Source organism: Jaculus jaculus, chromosome 4 (genome assembly GCF_020740685.1).
Source record: "Jaculus jaculus isolate mJacJac1 chromosome 4, mJacJac1.mat.Y.cur, whole genome shotgun sequence".
Taxonomy (NCBI): Eukaryota; Metazoa; Chordata; class Mammalia; order Rodentia; family Dipodidae; genus Jaculus; species Jaculus jaculus.
The window spans coordinates 124,963,646-124,983,914 of record NC_059105.1 but is presented as its reverse complement, the minus strand read 5'-3'; the positions used below and the strand labels follow the sequence as shown (position 1 = coordinate 124,983,914).

Sequence of the window (20,269 nt, the reverse complement as noted above, 5' to 3'; positions counted from 1 at the left end):
ATTATTGGAGTCTTAACACAGCATTTACTTTAAAACCAGGTGCAATTAATAACCAAAGCAGGCCACAAAGCCACAGCAGTGGAGAATTTAGCCTGCTTCATGACCATGAGGCTTGGTCCAGCAGAGGTAGCAGTCCAATCCAGTATTTGAAAAGACAGACCAGATCAAGTCCAGTACTCCAGCACAAAATGTCTGAAACACTAGAAAGTCGAGCACATCACAAGATTAAAACTGGTTCCCCTGGAAGTGAAGTTGTTACTCTACAACAATTTTTGGAAGAAAGCAACAAACTTACCTCAATACAGGTTAGTTTTATGACCTTAATTTAGATGAAGAACATATTTGTATATTTTGATTTATTTGCAAGCAAGAGATAGGGGAATAGAGAAAAGTATGTGTGGACACATCAGTGCCTCTTGCCACTACAAACAAACTCCAGATGCATGTGCCTCTTTGTTTATCTGACTGCATGTGGGTGCCTGGGGAATTGCATCCACTCTGGCAGGTTTTGCAAGCAAGCACACTGCTGAGTCATCTTTCTGGCCCAAATAGCACTTTTAAATGTTTTATGAGTGATTTTTAGGATTTTTTTAATTGGGAGTATTAAGAAATACTAGCAGCTCTATATTGTGTAGCTCAGTATTTCAGGAAACTACATGGCTATCTTCACTGATCTGCATTGTTGTTGTTGATTGTTGTTTTAAACAGCTAAAGTCCTCAAGTCATGAGAATCTTTTAGATGAAGTAATGAAAAGTTTGTCTGTCTCTTCTGACTTTTTGGGAAAAGACAAGCCAGTTAGCTGTGGTCTGGCCAGGTCAGTAAGTGGAAAAACTCCAGGAGACTTCTTTGATAGACGGACAACTAAGCCTGAATTGGTAAGACCTGGTCCTCGAAAGACTGAAGATGCCTGCTTCATTAGTTCTGCAGGGAAACCTACACCAGGCACTCAAAAAAAGATAAAACTAGTAAAAGAAACCTCTCTGTCACGACAATCAAAGGATAGCAATCCTTATGCCACTTTACCTCGTGCAAGTAGCGTGATCTCTACTGCTGAAGGAACAACACGAAGGACAAGCATCCATGATTTTTTGACCAAGGACAGTAGACTACCTGTGTCAGTTGATTCACCACCATCTTCTGCTGATAGCAACATCACAGCAGCATCTAGTGAGTACCATTTACAACAGTGGTCCTCTCATGCACTTCATGGTTCAACACATGCTCTAGGTTCTCATGATCAAAATGATTTACCTGCAGATATACCTGATTCTCTTTATACACAGACTAGAAACTCAAGGACACAAAGGTCACACTTTCCAAACCAAACTTTTATCAATATTAAAATGTCTAATGATGGATTTAGAGTATCATCTAAAAATAGCAGAGAGTCATTTACCATGGTTCATTCATCTCAGCCATTTCTGTTCCTAAACACAGAATTAGTTAGTAATGTAAGTGGGTTACCTCCCAGGTCACTCACCAGAGTAAATAACCAAACTTCTGCATCATTGGGTAAAGCTACTCAGAAAGATAACAAACAGCTCTCTAATTGTTAGAACCTTTGCAACAGTAACTCACAATATTCTGTAGACAGCAGGAATCTTACCACTCCTGCATACCTCTATACAACTGCATTATTAGATTCAGAGGATAGTCAAACTGGTATGAATATGGCTGAGTATGACAAAACTGCATAATAAGCCAGGCATGGTGGCATACACCTTTAATCCCAGCACTCAGGAGGCAGAGGTAAAAGGATCACCATGAGTTTGAGGCCACCCTGAGAATATAGAATGAATTCCAGGTCAGCCTGGGCAAGAGTGAGACCTTACCTCAAAAAAAAAAAAAAAAAAAAAAAACTGCATAGTATTTTGGTGTTTGATATGTACTCTGCTTCTCTAATTTGATTTGAAGAGCTTCAGTTGAAAACTACCATTTAGTTAGGTTTATGTTTTTATTTTAATAATGTTGTATAGGTGCCACCTGTATTAAGATTCCTGTGTATAAACAGGAATGTGACCACACCCAAACCTACATCAAATATTGTTGTAAATTTTCTGCATGTCTTTAAAAACCTCAATAATACAGACTCCTCTTTAACATCTTTTGTCATTTGATAAAACTGTTACTTTACTATCAAGAAGCATATTAAAGTGGTCACATGTTCTGTTACCAAGAAGGCATATCCAAGTCATTTGTTGCCACCAACAACAAATGCTTGTTTGCTGTCTTCCTGCCATCCCTTTCTCTTTATTTTCCAGAATGTGCACTTTATATTGTATGGTATTAGTAAAGTCATTTTCAGGGCTGGAGAGGTGGTTTATCAGTTAAGGTGCTTGCAAGGCCTAAGGACTCATGTTCTACTCTCCAGGTCCTATGTAAGCCAGACATACAGGTGATGCAAACATACAAGGTCACACTTGCACACAAGATGGTACATGTATCTGGAGTTTGACTGTAGTGGCTAGAGGCTCTGGCATGCCAATTCTCTCTTGCTCTCTCTCTCCCCCCTTCTCTCTGATTAAAAAATATATATATAAGTCATTTTCTTTTCTCATTTACTATGCCTTCTGTCCTGTTCTATTTTCAAAAGAATAGTTACAGTTATAAAATTCAATTTAATTTTTACTAATACCCTTGTGTATTCAGATTTAAAACATTATTTATTCATATGTAGTATCTATCCCAGAAAATTTAAATGTGATTTACACAATGACTAGGAGCATCTAAAGATGTATAGCAACAAAGATGTATCATCTTTCTCTATGCTGATCTTAACTTGATGAATAAGCAGCTCAAGTACTTTCCTTCAAGATGACTTACTGGAATCAATTCTTACAAAACCTTTCTGGGTCTTCCTTTGAGTCAAAGAGAAATAAACCAAATCACATTCAATCTGTTGGGAATTTGTATTTTTGCTTCTATTTGAGAAGAATAGCAATTTGATAAAATGAGAATGTTAACTTCTATCACACTTATTACTTAATTACACATGTACATCTTTAAGATAATCTTAAAAATCAATGTGTTGTGCTAAAATACAAAGTTAAGATGTAACTATTTAAACATATGTATTTATACCTAGTTCTAAATTTTTGTTTTACTAAAAACAGACTTTAGCCACACACACACACACACACACCCCAAAAAGCCCACATAAATAGAGATAGTGTCTACAAACTCTGAGTCCACTGTCAGACTTTAAATTATCCCTACATCATCTTGCCAGTCCTTTTTGTTTTGTTTTGTTGAGGCAGGGTCTCACTCTAGCTCAAGCTGACCTCGAACTCAATCTTGTAGCCCCAGGCTGGTCTCAGACTGATAATGATCTTCTTAACCTCCTACCTCCTGAGGGCTCGGATTAAAAGTGAGTCACAGCCAGGCTAGAAGGATCATCACAAGCTGAAGGCCACCTGGACTACCAAGTGAATTCCAGGTCAGCTGGGCTAGAAAGAGAGAGACCCTACCTCAAAAAATAAACTAAAAAAAGAGTGAGTCACTTCACTCTGCTTTTACTTTTGCTGTTTTGATTCAACCAAAATATTATTGAGAACTAATAGGAAAAATGTGACTTTCTAAGTGCCAAGGAAATATTATGGTATACATATTTTGTTATTTATTAATAGTAGACCATAGGGGGAATAATCCTACAGAGAATCTTTGCTAAGTAAAATCTGTACCCTTTGCAAAATATACTATCTTGTACTTACACAAGATCAGGGGTTAGTTCCCTTCCGTCTGTATTGTTGATTATGCTTGTTTTTATAGCTGTTATTAAAAATATTTCAAGCCAGGTGTGGTGGTGCAAACCTTTAATCCTAGCACTTGGGAGGCAGAGGTAGAAGGACTGTTATGAGTTCAAGGCCTGCCAGAGACTACATAATGAATTCCAGGTCAGCCTGGGCCAGAGCAAAACTCTACCTTTAAAAACAAAAATAAACATGGTTCTGACACAAGTAATCAAATAAACAGAAGAAATTTTTCATCTTTTAGTGCCCTCTACTTTCTGCATAAATATACCATTCTATTGTACTGTCTGTTTTTGCCTAAAAGGTCTTAATGTTTCAAATACTTTTGGTCATAATATTTTTCACTATTTTTTATATAACCTATTTAAGAAAATTGAATAGTAAACATAGCTGAGATCAGCTAGGGGCCATATATGACACAAATGTTATAATTACTGGGTTTTATTTTCTACATTGAGTCAAAGATTATTTCACACCTATTTAAATTTTTGGACATCAAAAATCTTAGCCGGGTGTGGTGGTGCACACCTTTAATCCCAGCACTTAGGAGGCAGAGGTAGGAGGTTCACCAAGAGTTCGAGGCTACCCTAAGAGTACATAGTAAATTCCAGGTCAGCCTAAGTTAAAGTGAGAAGCTACCTCAGGAAAAAAAAAATTGGTAATTATATTTTTCACATTTAAAATGTTCAGGAAACAGAGGTAGGAGTATTGCCATGAGTTTGAGGCCATCCTGAGACTACATAGTGAATTCTAGGTTAGACTAGGCTAAAGTGAAATTCTACCTCAGAAAAAGAAAAATTAACTTTTTAAATTCAAAGTATATTGCACTCATATATTAAAAACCATAAGGTCAGGTATGGTGGCACACATCTTTAGTCCCAGCACTTGGGAGCCTGTGATAGGAGGATTGCCATGAGTTCAAGGCCAGCCTTGGGCTAGAGAGTGAGTTCTAGGTCAGCTTTGGCTAGAATAAGACCTTGCCTTAAATTCTCCCTAAAAAAAAAAAAAGGTTTATTTTGTGAAATTAAACTTATAGAAGATTTCCTGCCCAATAGCTATAATACATAGCATGTTTTCAAAAAGTACATGTAAGGAAAGGATTAAGATCAAAATATACTACAAATATTGTTAATTTTGTTTGTTTGTTTGTTTGTTGTTTTCTGAGGTAGGGTCTCACTCTAGCCCTGGCTGACCTGGAATTCACTATGTAGTCTCAGGGTGGCCTCGAACTCATGCAATCCTCCTACCTCTGCCTCCCGAGTGCTGGGATTAAAGGCGTGCGCCACCACGTCCGGCTGTTAATTTTTTTAAAAAGGAGAGGGTTAGGGAGATGGCTTATCATTTAAAGGAATTTACTTGCAGTCTTGCCAGCCCAAGTTCAATTCACAAACACCCAAGTAAAACCAGCTGCAAAATGGCGTTTGTCTGTAATCCCAGTGCACCTATAGAAATGGGAAATAGAGCTAGTAATGCAAAAGCTTTCTGGCCAGCTAAAGAGATGGTGTCTCAAAGAAGAAAAAGAAAAATACCCCAAGTTTGTCCTCAGACCTCTGCATACATACTATAACAAGCATGCACACACACACACACACACACACACACACACACACAAATTTCAAGTGCATACACAGCAAATATATCACAGAGGAACCGAACAGGAAGAGGGACCTCCCAACTCCAGCAAGGATGCTGTCCACTGACTGTTGGCTGGATGGTGGAAGTCTTTCGTGGGCTTAGCTAAGTCTGGATGGTAGGTCAGGTTGACAGGTTTGGCCCGGATCAGCCACAGTTCAAGGCACTCGTGTGACCCTCCCCTTGCCCACACACACATCAAATGCTACAGTATGAAAATAAGCCTTTTCCTAACCCAAGGAAGCCTGAGGCAGCTACCTTGACAAGCTGAATCCATGTTTGGATTATGAGGAATGATTTGAGGTAGGGTGCGGGTAGGTATAAGGATGAAAGCCTTTCTTTTTTTAAATTAAATTTTATTTTATTTTATTATTTGGGAGGGACAGAGAAAGAAAGAGAGAGAGAGTGGGCCCGCCAGGGCCTCCAGCCACTGCAAATGAATTCCAGATTGTACGCCCCCTTGTGCATCTCAAACCTGGGTCCTTAGGCTTCACAGGCAAGCGCTTAACTGCTAAACCATCTCTCCAGCCCTCTTTTTTTATTTACTAACTTTTTTAAGTGGTTTTTCAAGGTAGGGTCTCTTTATAGCCTAGGCTGACCTGGAATTCACTGTGTAGTCTCAGGCTGGCCTCGAACTCAGTGATCCTACTACCTTAGACTCCTGAGTGCTGGGATTAAAGGCATGCACCACCATGCTCTTTTTTTTTTTTTTTCTTTTTTTGCTATGTTTGTTTATTTATTTGTGAGCAACAGACAGGGAGAGAGAGAGGCAGATAGATAGATAGAGAATGGGCTCACCAAGGCCTCCAGCCACTGCAAACAAACTCCAGATGCAAGTGCCTCGTTGTGCATCTGGCTTAACATGGGTCCTGGAGAATGGAACCGAGGTCCTTTAGCTTTGCAGGCAAATGCCTTATCCATTAAGCCATCTTTCCAGCCCACTTTAAAAAAATAATAATAATAAGGTTGGCACTCCCATTGTCTGTGTGGTTGCTAAAAGTACCTATAGGGACACTGCTTAATAAATCTGGGATCAAAAAATTTACCTTTACCTGTAGAGTAGGAAAGACAGGGGAAATATCTGATTGCTTCTCAGAAACCATTCAATCAAGAACAAAGTGCTATGAAATAAATATTTTAAATGTTGAGAGAAAGATTCCCTGAAAAATTCTCTTCAAAAGTGACAACAAAATAAAGACTCTTTCGGGTTAAAAGAAAGAAAGAAAAGATTTACTTACGGAGAGGCCCTCCTTTTTGCTTCTCCTCCAACAGCATTCTCTGGTGATCACAGATCTCTGAGGCTATGCCAGAAAGAAGGCTTGCTGGTATGCTGATGTTGAGAAAGTGTCCTCCACTATCAACAACACTTCACAGCACACATTGTAAAAATTTAAACCTCTCAGACAACATTGTGCGTCCCTGTCTTCCAAAAGCATACACAGTCTGTTTATAAGAAATATACATACCATGTCCATTTGTCCCCAGAATTACCCAAAGGTGATAGACTAGATTTCCTCCAGAAACTATTACCACATGAAATGAAGTCAAATTTTCACCAAGGAGGCAAAGTAGGAGAATCATTATGAGTTCGAGGTCAGCCTCAGACAACATAGTGAATTCCATGTCAGCTGGGATAGAACAAGACCCTACTTCAATTAAAAAAAAATAAAACAATACTGATGTCTTAACAAATGTTTCTTCATAGCACTTAGAATCAATTTTTAGCAATGGGAGGAAAAAACACCTTAGAAGTCAAAAGAAACCTGTGTGTCCTGATAGGATTTTTTTAAATCACCATACTTTCTGCAAATGAAAATTTACACAAATGGAAAATAAATAAATATATATATATATATATATGGAAGAAGGTTGTAAAGGTGAAGTAATTCTGACTAAAATAGCTGAGCTTGTTTCCTCTGGAACAACTGACCTATAATTTTACAAAGGGTGATATAAAGATTCAGAATACTGATTTTATATATGATTAAATTTACAGCTTTTATTGTTCTGGCCTACCCTCCTAAAAATTATACTTGTATGATACATGTGACACTTGAACAATATTTGTTACAACCAGTGTAAGTAGGTCTAATATTTGTAAAATAAGTTTCAACCCTAGTATTAGTTCATAGTAAATAGTACAACAATATGGGTGTCTGCTGTATTGCAAGATTATATTGTAATTCAACACCATATTGTGACCATTTAGTAAAAACATTCTAGCTAGGTATGGTGGTACATGCCTTTAATCCCAGCACTTGGGAGGCAAAGGTAAGAGGATCATCATGAGTTCAAGGCCACCCTGAGATTACCTAATGAATTCCAGGTCAGCCTGGGTTGGAGCAAGACCCTACCTCGAACAAACAAAATAAAAATAAAAAATTCTAAGTATTTGAGTCTTAATGACACTAAAAGGGAGGAAAATATGTTATAGAATTTCAAAAATTGTTACAGCTTTCATAATGTCATATATTGCTTTAAAATATAAAAATTAGTCTCTAAATAATGAGATGTCTTATCAGTTTAGAACTTCCCAGTTTATAGATTCCTTCTTCCCCTACTCAACAAGAGCTCTTTAGTTTTTCTTCATGTATTTTGTCCTGATTAACCTTTGACTGAATAACATGAAATGCTTTTCTCCTGCAGATGTGGACAAAGTACAAGAAAGCAGAAATTCAAAAAGCAGGTCTAGGGAGCAACAAAGCTCCTAAATGTGTTACCCACTGCATGACATGTGGGCCAAGTGGTGAGTGTACTACTTAAATTGTAAATGAGATTACTCTCATTTGTGCAAACTAACCAAATAAGTATGAGAACAAGTGCACATTGCATTAACATATTGAATATTGCTTGCTTAATTCATTGGCTTTTGTCATACTTACCAGCAAAGCAAAATAAGTTGGTTGATTTTTTTTTTGTTTTGTGTATGTGTGTGTGGTATGCATGTGTGTATATGCATATGTATTAGGTGCACATGTGTATGTGGAAACCAGAGGTTGATGTTGGATGCCTTCCTTGAACACTCTCAGTGTTATTTACTGAGGCAGACCCTTCAGTTGATGCCAGAGGTCCCCAGTTTGGCTAGTCTAATGATAGCTAGCCAACTAGCCCCTGGAATCCCACTTCCACCTCCTTAGAGCTAGGATTACAGATGAGCCAACATGCCCACCTGGCATTTACATGTGTGCCAAGAGTCCAAACTCTGGTCCTCAGGCTTGCGTGGCCAGCACTTTAGCCTACCATAGGGTTTTGCCTTTCATATTAGGAAATAAACATTTAAAGATATTTTTAATTTTACTAGTGAGTAATTTTAAGTCTTTTGCAGTAGGTATTCATTTTCCCACATCTCGATGATCAGTAAAAATAAACTAGCTACCTATTTCATGAAGAGCAACTCAAAAATTATCTCTGATTTTCTTTCTCTCATTCCCATATAAAATATCTGGTACATGCTGTTCTTATAGTGGCTGCCCTATAGTTTATATCCCTCTTCAAGCTTTTCTTGTATTTTCTTTCTTCTTTCCACCTTTCAACTAAATACAGAGAGAAAAGTGTCCTTCCATTTCTCAGTATGAAGACTTTGTTTCTGAAGTAACAAGACACCTGGCAACTATAGAAACCATTTTTTTAAAAAATCCTTAAGGAGACTTTTAACAAATCTTCGGGAATAGAGCAGGCAAGAAATACAGACTTCATTCGTTCATTCCTTCCTTGAATCAAGGAGCACTACTGGATTCAACTGCCAGAAGTTTTAGAAGGTTTTAAGACATGTAACTATACATTGTATTAAACGCTACTGAATAAAGGACATTCTCTCACTGTGTTTTAAAAGTCAAGTATTCTAAGAACAGTCTGCTTTCAACATTTGCTTATGAATTTATCCATTTTTGCTTAATGCTTCTGCTAAGTATTATCTAAAAACTAGCTACTTATACTTAGTTGTATAAATCTAAATTAAATGCTGTAGTATTTTGTGGAATGTATTATATATATCAAGATAGAGAAAAGTGTTTTGGCATGTCACAGCCTTTTTCAGTTACCAAATTGCATGTGTTGGTATGTTGTTTTTATAGCCAATTATTTGGATGCACTGCAAAAGAAATTCAGCTTATAAGGAACAACAGAACAATTAATAATGGAGATAAAGGAATTATAAAAAATGTAGTGATATTAATCTTCCCATATTCCCTACTAAGCTGCATTACATATTCATACATGGATCCAAGATAAAAATGTTTTTCTAAAACCTTTTTTACTATGATGGTTTTCCAGCAAATAGCATTTCCAAGATAAAGCTGTGGAGTTTTAACTCATTTCACTTCTTTGCTATTGGGTTATGTGTGTGTGGTTTTTTTAACATGAGAGCTGATTATTGCTTCAGAAGTTTTCTTACAGCAAAAATAATGTAAATAATTTCTATGACCAACATTTTGCCAGGAACTCATTTGCTATTAAGGTTATCATTTATTAATAAGAATTTTTGTTTTTTCCTTTATAATACTACATTAAAGTTGGTAGCTATTATAGGTACTTTTGAAATATTTGTATGTTTATTACCTTAAACATTTAAAAGAAGCACAAAAATGTAGATTTAGTTAACCCAGGGAAGCATCAATTTTTTAGTAGTTCCAGTTTTATATCACAGTTTTATTTTCTTATGAAGTCCAAATAATGCATTGCTTCTCAGTAAGACAAGTTCATTTTTTAACATAAATACTCAAGCAATCTTTTGAAGTGAGATACTATTTTTTACTTTAACAAATACTTCTTAGGCTCTCATTAATAGCTGTAAAGAATTTTTTGAAATAATTCTATAATGTATGTTTTACAAACTGTATATCATCACTAACCCAATATCCGTGAGAAAAGTCCCCCTCATAAGCCAGTAGCAGTGTTGTGACCTTTGGAAAGACCATCAATAAAAATAAAAAATAAAGAAGACAAAACATTTGACCAGAAATTGAAATGAATGTTAAGAGAACTTGGATTTATTTAACTTAATGCTGCCATAATGTAGGCTTTGCCACAAATAATGCTATAAAATCAGGTCATTTAAAAACTCCTGAATGAAAGGTGCTATGTAAATGTAAATATAAAGGATTCTTATGAAAATACAAATATTGCACAGCAGAAATAAAAAAATTCATTATCTAGGCTTTGAAATACCTTTCTCCATCATGACTCCCTTGAGTTCAAGTCTCAAATTGATAAGTAGGTACCATGGCAGTCTAGAGACATCCACATGTAAAAAAATACAAATTCATTTTTTGTTAGTTGAAAGGCAATGTAGAATTATGTTTTATCTAAGTACAGTAAGTAGGTAACTTAGATTTATATTAACTAGCATCTAATTTGCACAACTAGGACATATCCCAGGACAATTACAGAAAGTTGAAAATTTTAATGACTGTGAGGTGGCCCAGTGTGGATGAATAATAAGTTTGACCTCTCCACAATACTAATATCTTAAAACAGAGAACCTGCTCAGTTAACCAGCACATTACCACTTCCACAGAAAATGCTAAATGAAAGCCTGTAATGAATTTATGTACACTGAGACTAAATGCAAAACTATTCTCAATTATATTCATTATCTTGTTCATACCATTTCAAAGAAAGGATTAGATAATAACCACATGAAAATGTTGTTTCTCCAGAAAACCTTCAGAACCAGACTTTGTAGGAAGCTGTTCTTTTCCCTTAAATACTTCTGCTAAACAAAAGATTAGAGCCAGCTGGAAACCAGGGCCATTTCCCTAACCAAGCCTGACATGCTTTTAATTATCTAGCTCTATTTTAAACCAACACCTAAATCCCCAAGGAAACTGAAAAATTCAATATGCAGAGTAATCACTTTAGCCCAGAGCTCTAATAATGTGCTTCACATCTGGCCATGTGGAAATGATTTGGTCCAAGTTTTTGAACTGGAGGTTACCAAAGATTTCTTGAGACAGGTTCACATGTAGCACCTTCCATGCAAGGCATATTAAAAGCCTCTATTTAGAAGTCACTGTGCATATTACAGAATCGTAGCCACCTCACAAGTGAAGTACTACAGCCTGCACTGTCTTAACAGTTTTTGTCAGGAAGTGAAATGACACTTTACCAAATCTGGAAATACAATGGGGAGTAATAATGTATCTAAATTACTTTGTATTTTAAGTTACTTTTTATGAGAAAAGTGGTGAATTGTCTTCTTTTATACAGTTTTTCTTCGTCCTGAGATGTATTTTTTATTTAAGTCTTGAATGAATAATACAAAAAGAACCCATTTTATAATATAAAGCTTGATGTACACATTAAGATATTTGGACAATGAAAATGCCTTAAAAGGAATGCTTAGTGGGTAACGTTGCACTTACAAACACCTTTTAACAAACCTAATTCTAAATTTTCTTTTCTACTATAAGGGTTCACTTTTTCAGTGTTTGCCATTGTACTTATAAGTGTTATTAAATACTAGACCAAATAATATAAAAGCTGTAACATTTCCTTTAAAACTAATACTAATGAGGGGTGTAGAGTTGAATGGCAAAACATTTTTACTTGGAAATGATTGATATCAGCCACAGGAGTCCAGTGCATGACAAGAGATACCTCTGTTTGGTTGATAAGTCTTCATTTTCATTTTTATTTGATTCTCTCTTAAAATTTTCATTGAATTAGCCTTTACTTTGCAAACTGATATAAAAAGAAATAAAACAAAGAGATAATTTTTATAACAAGTGGTTAGTAATCATTTTTAAATTATAGCTTATGAGACAAGTTTTATTCTTTGTCATGGAGAACTATTTTCAGACACAGCCTATAACTTTATCCTAATCATTTCTGGGTAAGTTTTAAGAGGTTTTGGGGAGAAAGAGAAGTCAGTTCTGTCAATCCTATTCTAGGTTTAATGCAACCTATATTAGTCCCCCTTATTTGATGGAGGGGTATGTCCCAAGACCCTCAGGGGATGCCTGAAACCATTATGTTTTCCTACACATGCATACCTATAAGAAAGTTTAATCTGTAAATTAGGTGTAGTAAGAGCTTTACGATAGTAACTAATAATAAAGTAGAACTATAACAATACTGTAATGTTACTGTCTTTTCTCAGAATGTTGTATTGTGCTACACTCAATCATCTTGTGATGTAAGATGATAAAATACCTAAGTGATGAGATGAAGTGAGGTGAGTGGCATGCATGATAGGAAACACATAGTCTTAGGGTACTTGAATGCCAGCACTGAGACCACCACAGCTGAACAACTGCCACTGCCAACCTGGTAACCAAGAGGGCTACAAGTGACTGATGTGTAGATTGTATGGATTGTATATACAGCACAAGTAATGCTGGACAAAGGAATGATTCAATGACAAAACCTGTGCTAGTCACAACTTCCCCTTCCTGATTTTTGGACCATTTGGCCTTGGATAACTGCAAGTTCAGGAAGCAAAACTGCATAGAAGTGACTGCATAGATTCTATCTATTTTCACCTACAGACTTTTGAGTCCTCCAGCAAGTCAGTCTTACTAGGTCTATTTTCATTATCAAAACAGATATTCAAGGTCCACAAATTTCAGGTTTGATTCCTTCATTTTTTAAAAAATAATTAGAATGGTTGTGCCAAGACCTCTAGCTATGGCAAATGAACTCCAAATGCATGTGCTTACCTTGTGCATCTGGCTTTACATGGGTAACTGAGCCATTAGGCTTTGCAGGCAACCTCTTTAACAGCTGAAGCATGTCTCCAGCCCCTGATTCATTCATTTTTTTTTTTTTTTCTTTAAGAGGTAGGGTCTCACTTTAGGCTGACTTGGAATTTACTATATAGTCTCAGGCTGACCTCAAACTCACAGTGATCCACCTACCTCTGCCTCCCAAGTGCTGGGATTAAAGGTGTGCACCATCATGCCTGGCTTCCTTCATTTTCTTACGTAACCTAAAACTGCCTCTTTACCTCAGAGACAGTACAGAGTAGGTAAAAACAAACATGGAGCCTTTTATTTTTGCCTTTCAGTAACACAAGCTGGTACATATTCAATGTACTATCTCTACCAGATAGAAATTACTTTTCAGAGATCAAACAGCACCCAGCCTGGTGGCAGGCCTTTAATCCTAGCACTTGGGAGGCAGAGGTAGGACTGCCGTGAGTTTGAGGCCAGCCTGAGACTATGTAGTGAATTCCAGTTGAGCCTGGGCTAGAACAAGACCCTACCTCAAAAAGCATATATATGATTCATTTGGTTGTATTAGTGGGAAAAAAACACTTAGGAAGAGCAATTTTTGTAGTTTAACAACTATGTCAGATCTTCAACTAATGAAAGCTTGTATTTGAGTCTTAAGTGAGGTGGAAGAATGTCAGATTTCCTCACTCTTTACATATATAATTCTTATTTATTTGAGAGAGAAAGATGCAGATACAGAAAGAAAAAAAAAAATGGGTGAGCCAGGGCCCCTAGCCACTACAAACTCCAGACACATGTGGTACCTTGTGCATCTGGCTTACATGGGTGCTGGGGAATAGAGCCTAGGTCCCCAAGCTTTGCAGGCAAGTGCCTTAACCATTAAGCCATCTGTCCAGCCCTAAACTATTCTTGAGACAAGGTCTCTTGTATTTCTGGTTGTCCTGGAAAGGACTATGTAGGCAAGGATGACCTTGAACTTATGATTATCTTGCCTCTACTTTCTGAGTGCTAGAATTATACATGTGTAATACCAATATTCAGTTTGTTTTTTAAAAAATATTTATTTAGTTATTTGAGAAAGGCAGGTAGAGAGGGAATGGGTGCACCAGGGCCTCTAGCCATTGCAAAGGAACTCCAAATGTATGTTCCATCTTGTGCATCTGGCTTTACATGGGTACTGGTGAATCGAACCTGGGTCCTTTGACATTGTAGGCAAGTGCCTTAATCACTAACCCATGCCTCCAGCATTTTCTGTATCACAATTGGCTCTACATAATTTTGGGGTTTTAATAACCTTTCCAATGTCATAACTGAAAGAGGATGGTAAAATAGTCTAAAAAATGGATAAATAGGGCTAATGGACAAAAGAAATCACATTACTAACCTCTAAACAAACCCACTCTAATGGCATGACTTAGTTTCTTACTGCATTTTAAAATGTTAACATGATGATTGCAATATAACCTTTTATACTTATTGGTTTTCTCAATTAAATTTAGTATGCTGGGCTTGGTGGCCACAATTCAGCACTTGGGAGGTAGAGGCAAGAGGCTCAGGTCACATACAGCCAGTTGAGGCCAACTCGGGCTACATGAAACACTGTCTCAAAAAATTACCAATGCCAGGTGTGCATTGATTACAAGGATTACTGTGAGTTCAAGGCCACCCTGAGACTACATAGTGAATTCCATGTCAGCCTGGGCTAGAGTGAAACCCTAAAAAATAAAAAAATGAAAAGAAGTTTAGGCTGGGCATAGTGGTGCAAACCTTTAATCCCAGCACGCAGGAGACCAAGGGAGGAAATTTCGCTGTGAGTTCCAGGCCACGCTGAGACTACATAGTGAATTCCAGGTTAGCCTCAAAAAAAATCCCACCAAGTGTAATAGAGAGTTATTGTTCACTATAATAAATGATATTGTATCTGCCTTAAAAATGAATATCCAACATTGAGAAGTATTTCTCATTGCCCCATGTTTGTTTTAATCACCTCACTGGGGAATCATTCCTTTAATATCCATTTCCCAAAATAACCACTATAAAGAATACATTCCTGGGCCTGGAGAAATGGCTTAGCCGTTAAGCACTTGCCTGTGAAGCTGAAGGACCCTGGTTCAAGGCTCAATTCCCCAGGACCCACGTTAGCCAGATGCACAAGAGGGCACATGCATCTGGAGTTCTCTGCAGTGACTGGAGGCCCTGGCGTGCCCATTAGCTCTCTCTATCTGCCTCTTTCTCTCTCTATCGCTCTCAAATAAATAATAAAAATGAACAAAAAAAATTTTAAAAAAAAGAATACATTCCTACATGCCAACTACAACAGTCTACAAATGTAATCTTAAAAGTATTCCTAGGAAGCTGGGCATAGTGGCGCACGCCTTTAATCCCAGCACTCAGGAGGCAGAGGTAGGATCGCTGTGAGTTCAAGGCCACCTTGAGACTACATAGTGAATTCCAGGTCAGCCTGGACTAGTGTGAGACCCTACCTCAAAAAAAAGAAAAAGTATTCCTAGGGTCTGCAGAGATGACTCAGTGGTTAAGTCTTTGCTTTCACAGTCTACTGATCCAGGTTCAGTTCCTCAGATGCTCAAAGTGGAACAATGTATCTGGAGTTCGTTGCAGTGGCAGGAGGCCCTGGCATGACAATCCTCATTCTCTTGTATCTTGCAAATAAATAAAAAGTATTTGGGGGGAAAAAAGTAAGTATTCCTAGTTGTTGAAGGCTTTCCTGTAATGAGTAAAACTATCATGGGAGCCAATTTCTAAACTGACAAAAATTACCTTAACTCAAAAAAAAAGCCTATTTAAGGTGAAAAGTACTTCTAAAATAGTAGTAACTATATTAAGAGTACTATTTTTATCATTTTCAGTTTAGTTCTTTTAAAAACTAGCTGGGCATGGCACACACACATGCCTTTAATCCCAGCTCTCAGCCTACCTTAAAAAAAAATTACTTATGAGAAATAAATTGTTTTGTTTTGTTCCAAGGCAGGATATCACTGTAGCCCAGGCTAACCTGAAACTCACTCTGTAGCCCCAGGCTGGCCTCAAACTTACGGGGATCCTACCTCAACAGTACTACAAATATGCACCACTAACACCGGGTAAGAAATAAGTTAGGAATTTTAGCCCAGTTAGTTTTTATCAAAATTTAATATTATGGGATCATGTCCTGTGTGCTTCACAAATTTGAGAAGGTCTTCAGGGCTCAATCCCATGGTTGCAGCATTAGTCATTGGGTGAAAGTACACCTTTTCATGTCCACCTTCCATAAAAGCAGAATCTAGAACAAATTTCACATCTCCGTCATCGCAGAAAAGTGCCAGTGGTGTCACACAGCCTTGACTGACTTGAAGTTTCTCCGCCATGGCTATCTCATCAGCAAACCGAAGATTGCCACTCCCAACACCTAACTGCTTGGCAAGATCACTCAAATTAACTTGTCTGTCATGAAGAACTGTCACCAGCCAATAGTGTTTTTTCTTTTTGTCTTTAAGGAATAGGTTCTTGCTATGTGCTCCTTTCAAATGCTGAACATGAGGCATCATTTCTTCAACAGTAAACACCTGTAAAATACCACATGAGAAGCTTAGGGAAAAAATATCATACATATACACATTTGTACTTATTTTGCTTGGTAGATGAAAGCAGTTTAAGGAATACTCACTATTCTCAATTTACCTAACAAAGACTCATACCTAACCCATAACAAAAGTTTGTCTTTGTTTTTAGTGCTGGGATAGAACCCAGGGCCTTATCCATGGCAAGTGCTGTTCTCTGAGCTAAATTCTCAGTCTAATTCCCCCAAAATAAATGCTTTCAAAAAGCTTGCACACCTATTGTCCTGACATTCACTGGGCTGAGGCAATGAGGTACACAAGTTTGGGACCAGCATGGGTTACATAGCAAAATCCTGTCTGAAAAGAATCCCAGGCCAAAGCAAGCCAGATGCACAGAATGGCACATGAGTATTTTAGAGAGAAAAACAAAAAACAAAAACAGGGCTGTGGGGATGGCTTAGTAGTTAAGGCGCTTGCCTTGGAAGCCTAAGGACACAGGTGCTATTCCCCAGGACCCAAGTAAGCCAGGTGTCCAAGATGGTGCATGCATCTGGAGTTCGTTTGCAGTGGCTAGAGGCCCTAGCCCACCCCTTGTCATTCTTTTTCTCTCAAATAAAATGTTTAAGGGGGGAAAAAAACTTGCCATCTAGGTTGCCTACCTCAAGACCTCAAGCTGGTTTTCCTAGGCCAGTTTTCTATTTCCATGTGCCCTCAAGTTCTGAAGGAACCCCAGGAGGGGGACCCCATGCTCTGTCCGGATATGGCGACACCCCAAATCACTCACGAGAAGCGGTCTTGATGCAAACTGCAAGAGGATTTTATTCCAAGCGTGCTGGGGCCCACAGTCGTACACCGCACAGGGGTAGAGGACTGCAGAGCCCCGAATGCAGGAACGGGACAGTTTTTATAGGGTTTCTAACAAAGCCTGTGCATTAGACCAATCATTTTTTTAATATCAGGAGCCCGCGGGGTGCGAGCCAGTCAGTTTGTGCCACCCCATAGTTTCTGAGCCAATTAGTTTAATTTGTTCAAGCCCCTCGTGGACCAATCATTCTCTTATGACCTTGGTGGTCAGCATTTGCGCAGGTCCTTGGGTGGGAGTAGCAGAGTGTGATACCAGTCTCCTATGACCTTGGTGGTCAGCATTTGCGCAGGTCCTTGGGTGGGAGTAGCAGAGTGTGGTTTCAGTCTCCTATAACCTTGGAGGTCAGCATTTGCGCAGTTCCTTAGGTGGGGGTAGCAGAGTATGGTATCAGCCTCCTATGACCTTGGTGGTCTGAGGCAGGCTGCTACAGCTTATGGTGTGAGCTACTAAGGCTTACAGTGTGGGCTATTAAGGCTTATGGTGCAGGCTATTTACAGAAACCAAATAAGTGGTTCACTTCATTACTCATTTCCCATCCTTGAGGGCTATCTCATGCCCTTTTTACCTAGTTTTATATTAGGAGCGGGCTCTGATATAATGAGAAGAGGGATTCTTTACTTGCTTCCAACAGAGAGTAAAGCCTGGAGTTTGAGGTATGCAGGGGCCCGCCTAAGCTCCCTTTGGAGCGTGATAGTATTTCTGGGCTTCTGAATTCTTGGGCCTTTCAGTTCCAGACAAAACAGGTAGTATTTATGAAGGTCAGCAGAAAGTGTTACAGCAGCCCTGGGCTTAGTAGTCCCTTAACACAGACATGTGACAACCCCCCCTTTACAGTGAGTGAAAGGGCAGTTACTAAAATGAGTAGTTCAGGGGCCAGGGATATGGTTAGAGCATGTGCTTGCTATGCAAGCAGGAGTACCAAGGTTTAAAAAAAAAAAAGTTGGGGAGCTGTAACCCCCCTGCTAAAGGGCACTGAGATAATCACTGGGGCTTGCTGGTTAGCCAGTCTAACTGAATAATAGCTCCAGATTCAGTGAGATGAGATCTGGCTCTAGGAAATAAGGCAGGCAACCAATAGAAGAGAACACTGGTTCTTTGGCATCTGCACACCACAGGCTACACATACACCAAAATAAAACTAGCAATGTGCACGATAAAGGATGAAGGTCAAAGAAGAGACATTGATGTGAAACTTGTAAAGGTGAATACGAACGTTTCTCAAGATCAAATATTACCATTTGTGTCACGCGTCTCTTAACCCCACACCCTTCGTTAGTGCTTCCATGAGACATTTGTAAACCTTCACTATGTACTAAGCCATGTTAAAAACTACGTAGGTTATACTGATGTAATTTTTCCAATCACGTGGGAGGTGATTTCTGCCATGTTGAAATAGTACAAATTGTAAAAGGCCCTAAGTAGCAAAACACCAGTTTCAACTTGTCTTCGTGTACCTACGGCGCCTCTTGGCACGTAGCCACCTAAGAAGCCGTGGGGCCTTGGAAGTGGACACACCGCTACCCCAGACCGATTCAAGAGGCACGGTTCTCTGATCTGCATTAATTTTCCAACGTATGATCAAGTCGGGCGAGAGGACAAGACCAAAGCCACGCTGCTGCCGCGCATCGCCCTGGGGCCCGGGCCCTCGCCACGACGGACGGCCCTCAGCCGAAGCTCCTCACCTCGGGGTGCTCCACCACCTCCGTGCGGATGCCGAGGGCGCCGAGCACTCGCTCCAGCGCTAACCGCAACTCTCCACCAGCCATTCCGCCACGCCGCCAGCCAAACCGGATGTGCCCGTGGCCCTGGCCGAGGCCGGAAGCCCGGTGCCCGCAATTCTGCAGGCGGGGAGCCGCGCCGCTGGGAGGCGCGCTCAGCAACCCGGCCCATGCAAACCGAAAGAAGCAGCTTTCCAGCTTTAATTTTTCTTTTTCTTTTTTTTTTCTTTTTTTTTTTTTTTTGGTCTCACCCGAGCCCAGGCTGACCTGCAGTTCACTATGTAGTCTCAGGGTGGACTCGAACTCACAGAGATCCTACTACCTCTGCCTCCGAAGTGCTGGGATTAAAGGCGTGTGCCACCACTAAGGCTTTCCAGTGTTAATTTCTAATGGGTAACTTTGTAGTGTACATTTTCTCACTGGGGCTTACCTCTAAGTAGTTCAGTGACTCTCCTTTTGCCTACTTGCAAGGAGGGAGAGAGAGAGCGGGACTGTGTGTGGGTGTGTATACGCATGGCAGGGCCTCTTGCCACTGCAAACTATGTTTAGAGACATTTCACAAATTCAGTCCTAATATCAATTCAATTAAATTGAAGCCTGACTGACTTGAACTTTTTAACTTTATTTTTATATTATGTGTTTATTTGAGGGTGTATTGGGTGCACCAGGGCCACTAGACACTGCAAACAAACTCCAGAAGCATGCACCACCTTGTGCATCTAGTTTTACATGGATTCTGGAGATTACAACAGAGACCAGCAGGCACCTTTAACCACTGAGCCATCACCCAGCCCTGGACAATATCTGGATGAGGTATTTTCAGCAGTCTTTGGACCCCACTCTTCACTTTGAGGTGTAAAGTTGCACATTAGAATTTCACTTACAAATTTAGATTAAGGTTCATATCCCACATGAAAGTTCTATTCAGGGGTGTTTAAACTTTTCTTTTTAATTGGCTTCATCTCACTTCTGTCAGATTGGTTACCATAATGAAAACAAATTACCATAAATGCTGGTGAGGATGTGGAAAAAGAAGAGCCCTTCTACTGTTGGTAGGAATGCAATCTGGTCCAG

The 20,269-nt window shown here is 39.0% G+C and overlaps 2 protein-coding genes across 6 annotated transcripts in view; one reads left to right on the top strand and one right to left on the bottom strand.

Moving 5' to 3' along the window:
- The window catches only part of Ccdc88a (coiled-coil domain containing 88A), a 206,830-nt gene extending 194,374 nt beyond the window's left edge, over nt 1-12,456 (top strand). For all 5 annotated transcript variants that reach the window (XM_045147468.1, XM_045147471.1, XM_045147470.1 and 2 more), the window contains 4 exons: nt 40-305; nt 709-1,168; nt 8,029-8,128; nt 8,926-12,456. In XM_045147468.1, the coding sequence (XP_045003403.1) occupies nt 40-305; nt 709-1,168; nt 8,029-8,093 (791 nt within the window). In that variant the 3' untranslated portion in view covers nt 8,094-8,128; nt 8,926-12,456. The remainder of the gene's footprint in view (nt 1-39; nt 306-708; nt 1,169-8,028; nt 8,129-8,925) is intronic.
- Nucleotides 12,457-16,100: 3,644 nt separating this feature from the next.
- Nucleotides 16,101-19,272, bottom strand: LOC101617366 (prolyl-tRNA synthetase associated domain-containing protein 1). The gene is made up of 2 exons (XM_004668956.2): nt 19,160-19,272; nt 16,101-16,618 (listed from the first exon to the last, which is right to left on the bottom strand). Exons 1-2 carry the CDS (start codon nt 19,241-19,243, stop codon nt 16,187-16,189), a joined length of 516 nt encoding a protein of 171 aa, XP_004669013.1. The 5' UTR covers nt 19,244-19,272; the 3' UTR covers nt 16,101-16,186.
- Nucleotides 19,273-20,269: the final 997 nt, after the last annotated feature.

Excerpts from the sequence above, each read along its gene's own strand:
- LOC101617366 (XM_004668956.2), bottom strand. The coding sequence starts at position 19,243 with ATGGCTGGTGGAGAGTTGCGGTTAGCGCTGGAGCGAGTGCTCGGCGCC. Across the intron at positions 16,619-19,159 it reads AGGTGGTGGAGCACCCCGAG|GTGTTTACTGTTGAAGAAAT; the intron begins GTGAGGAGCTTC and ends GGTATTTTACAG.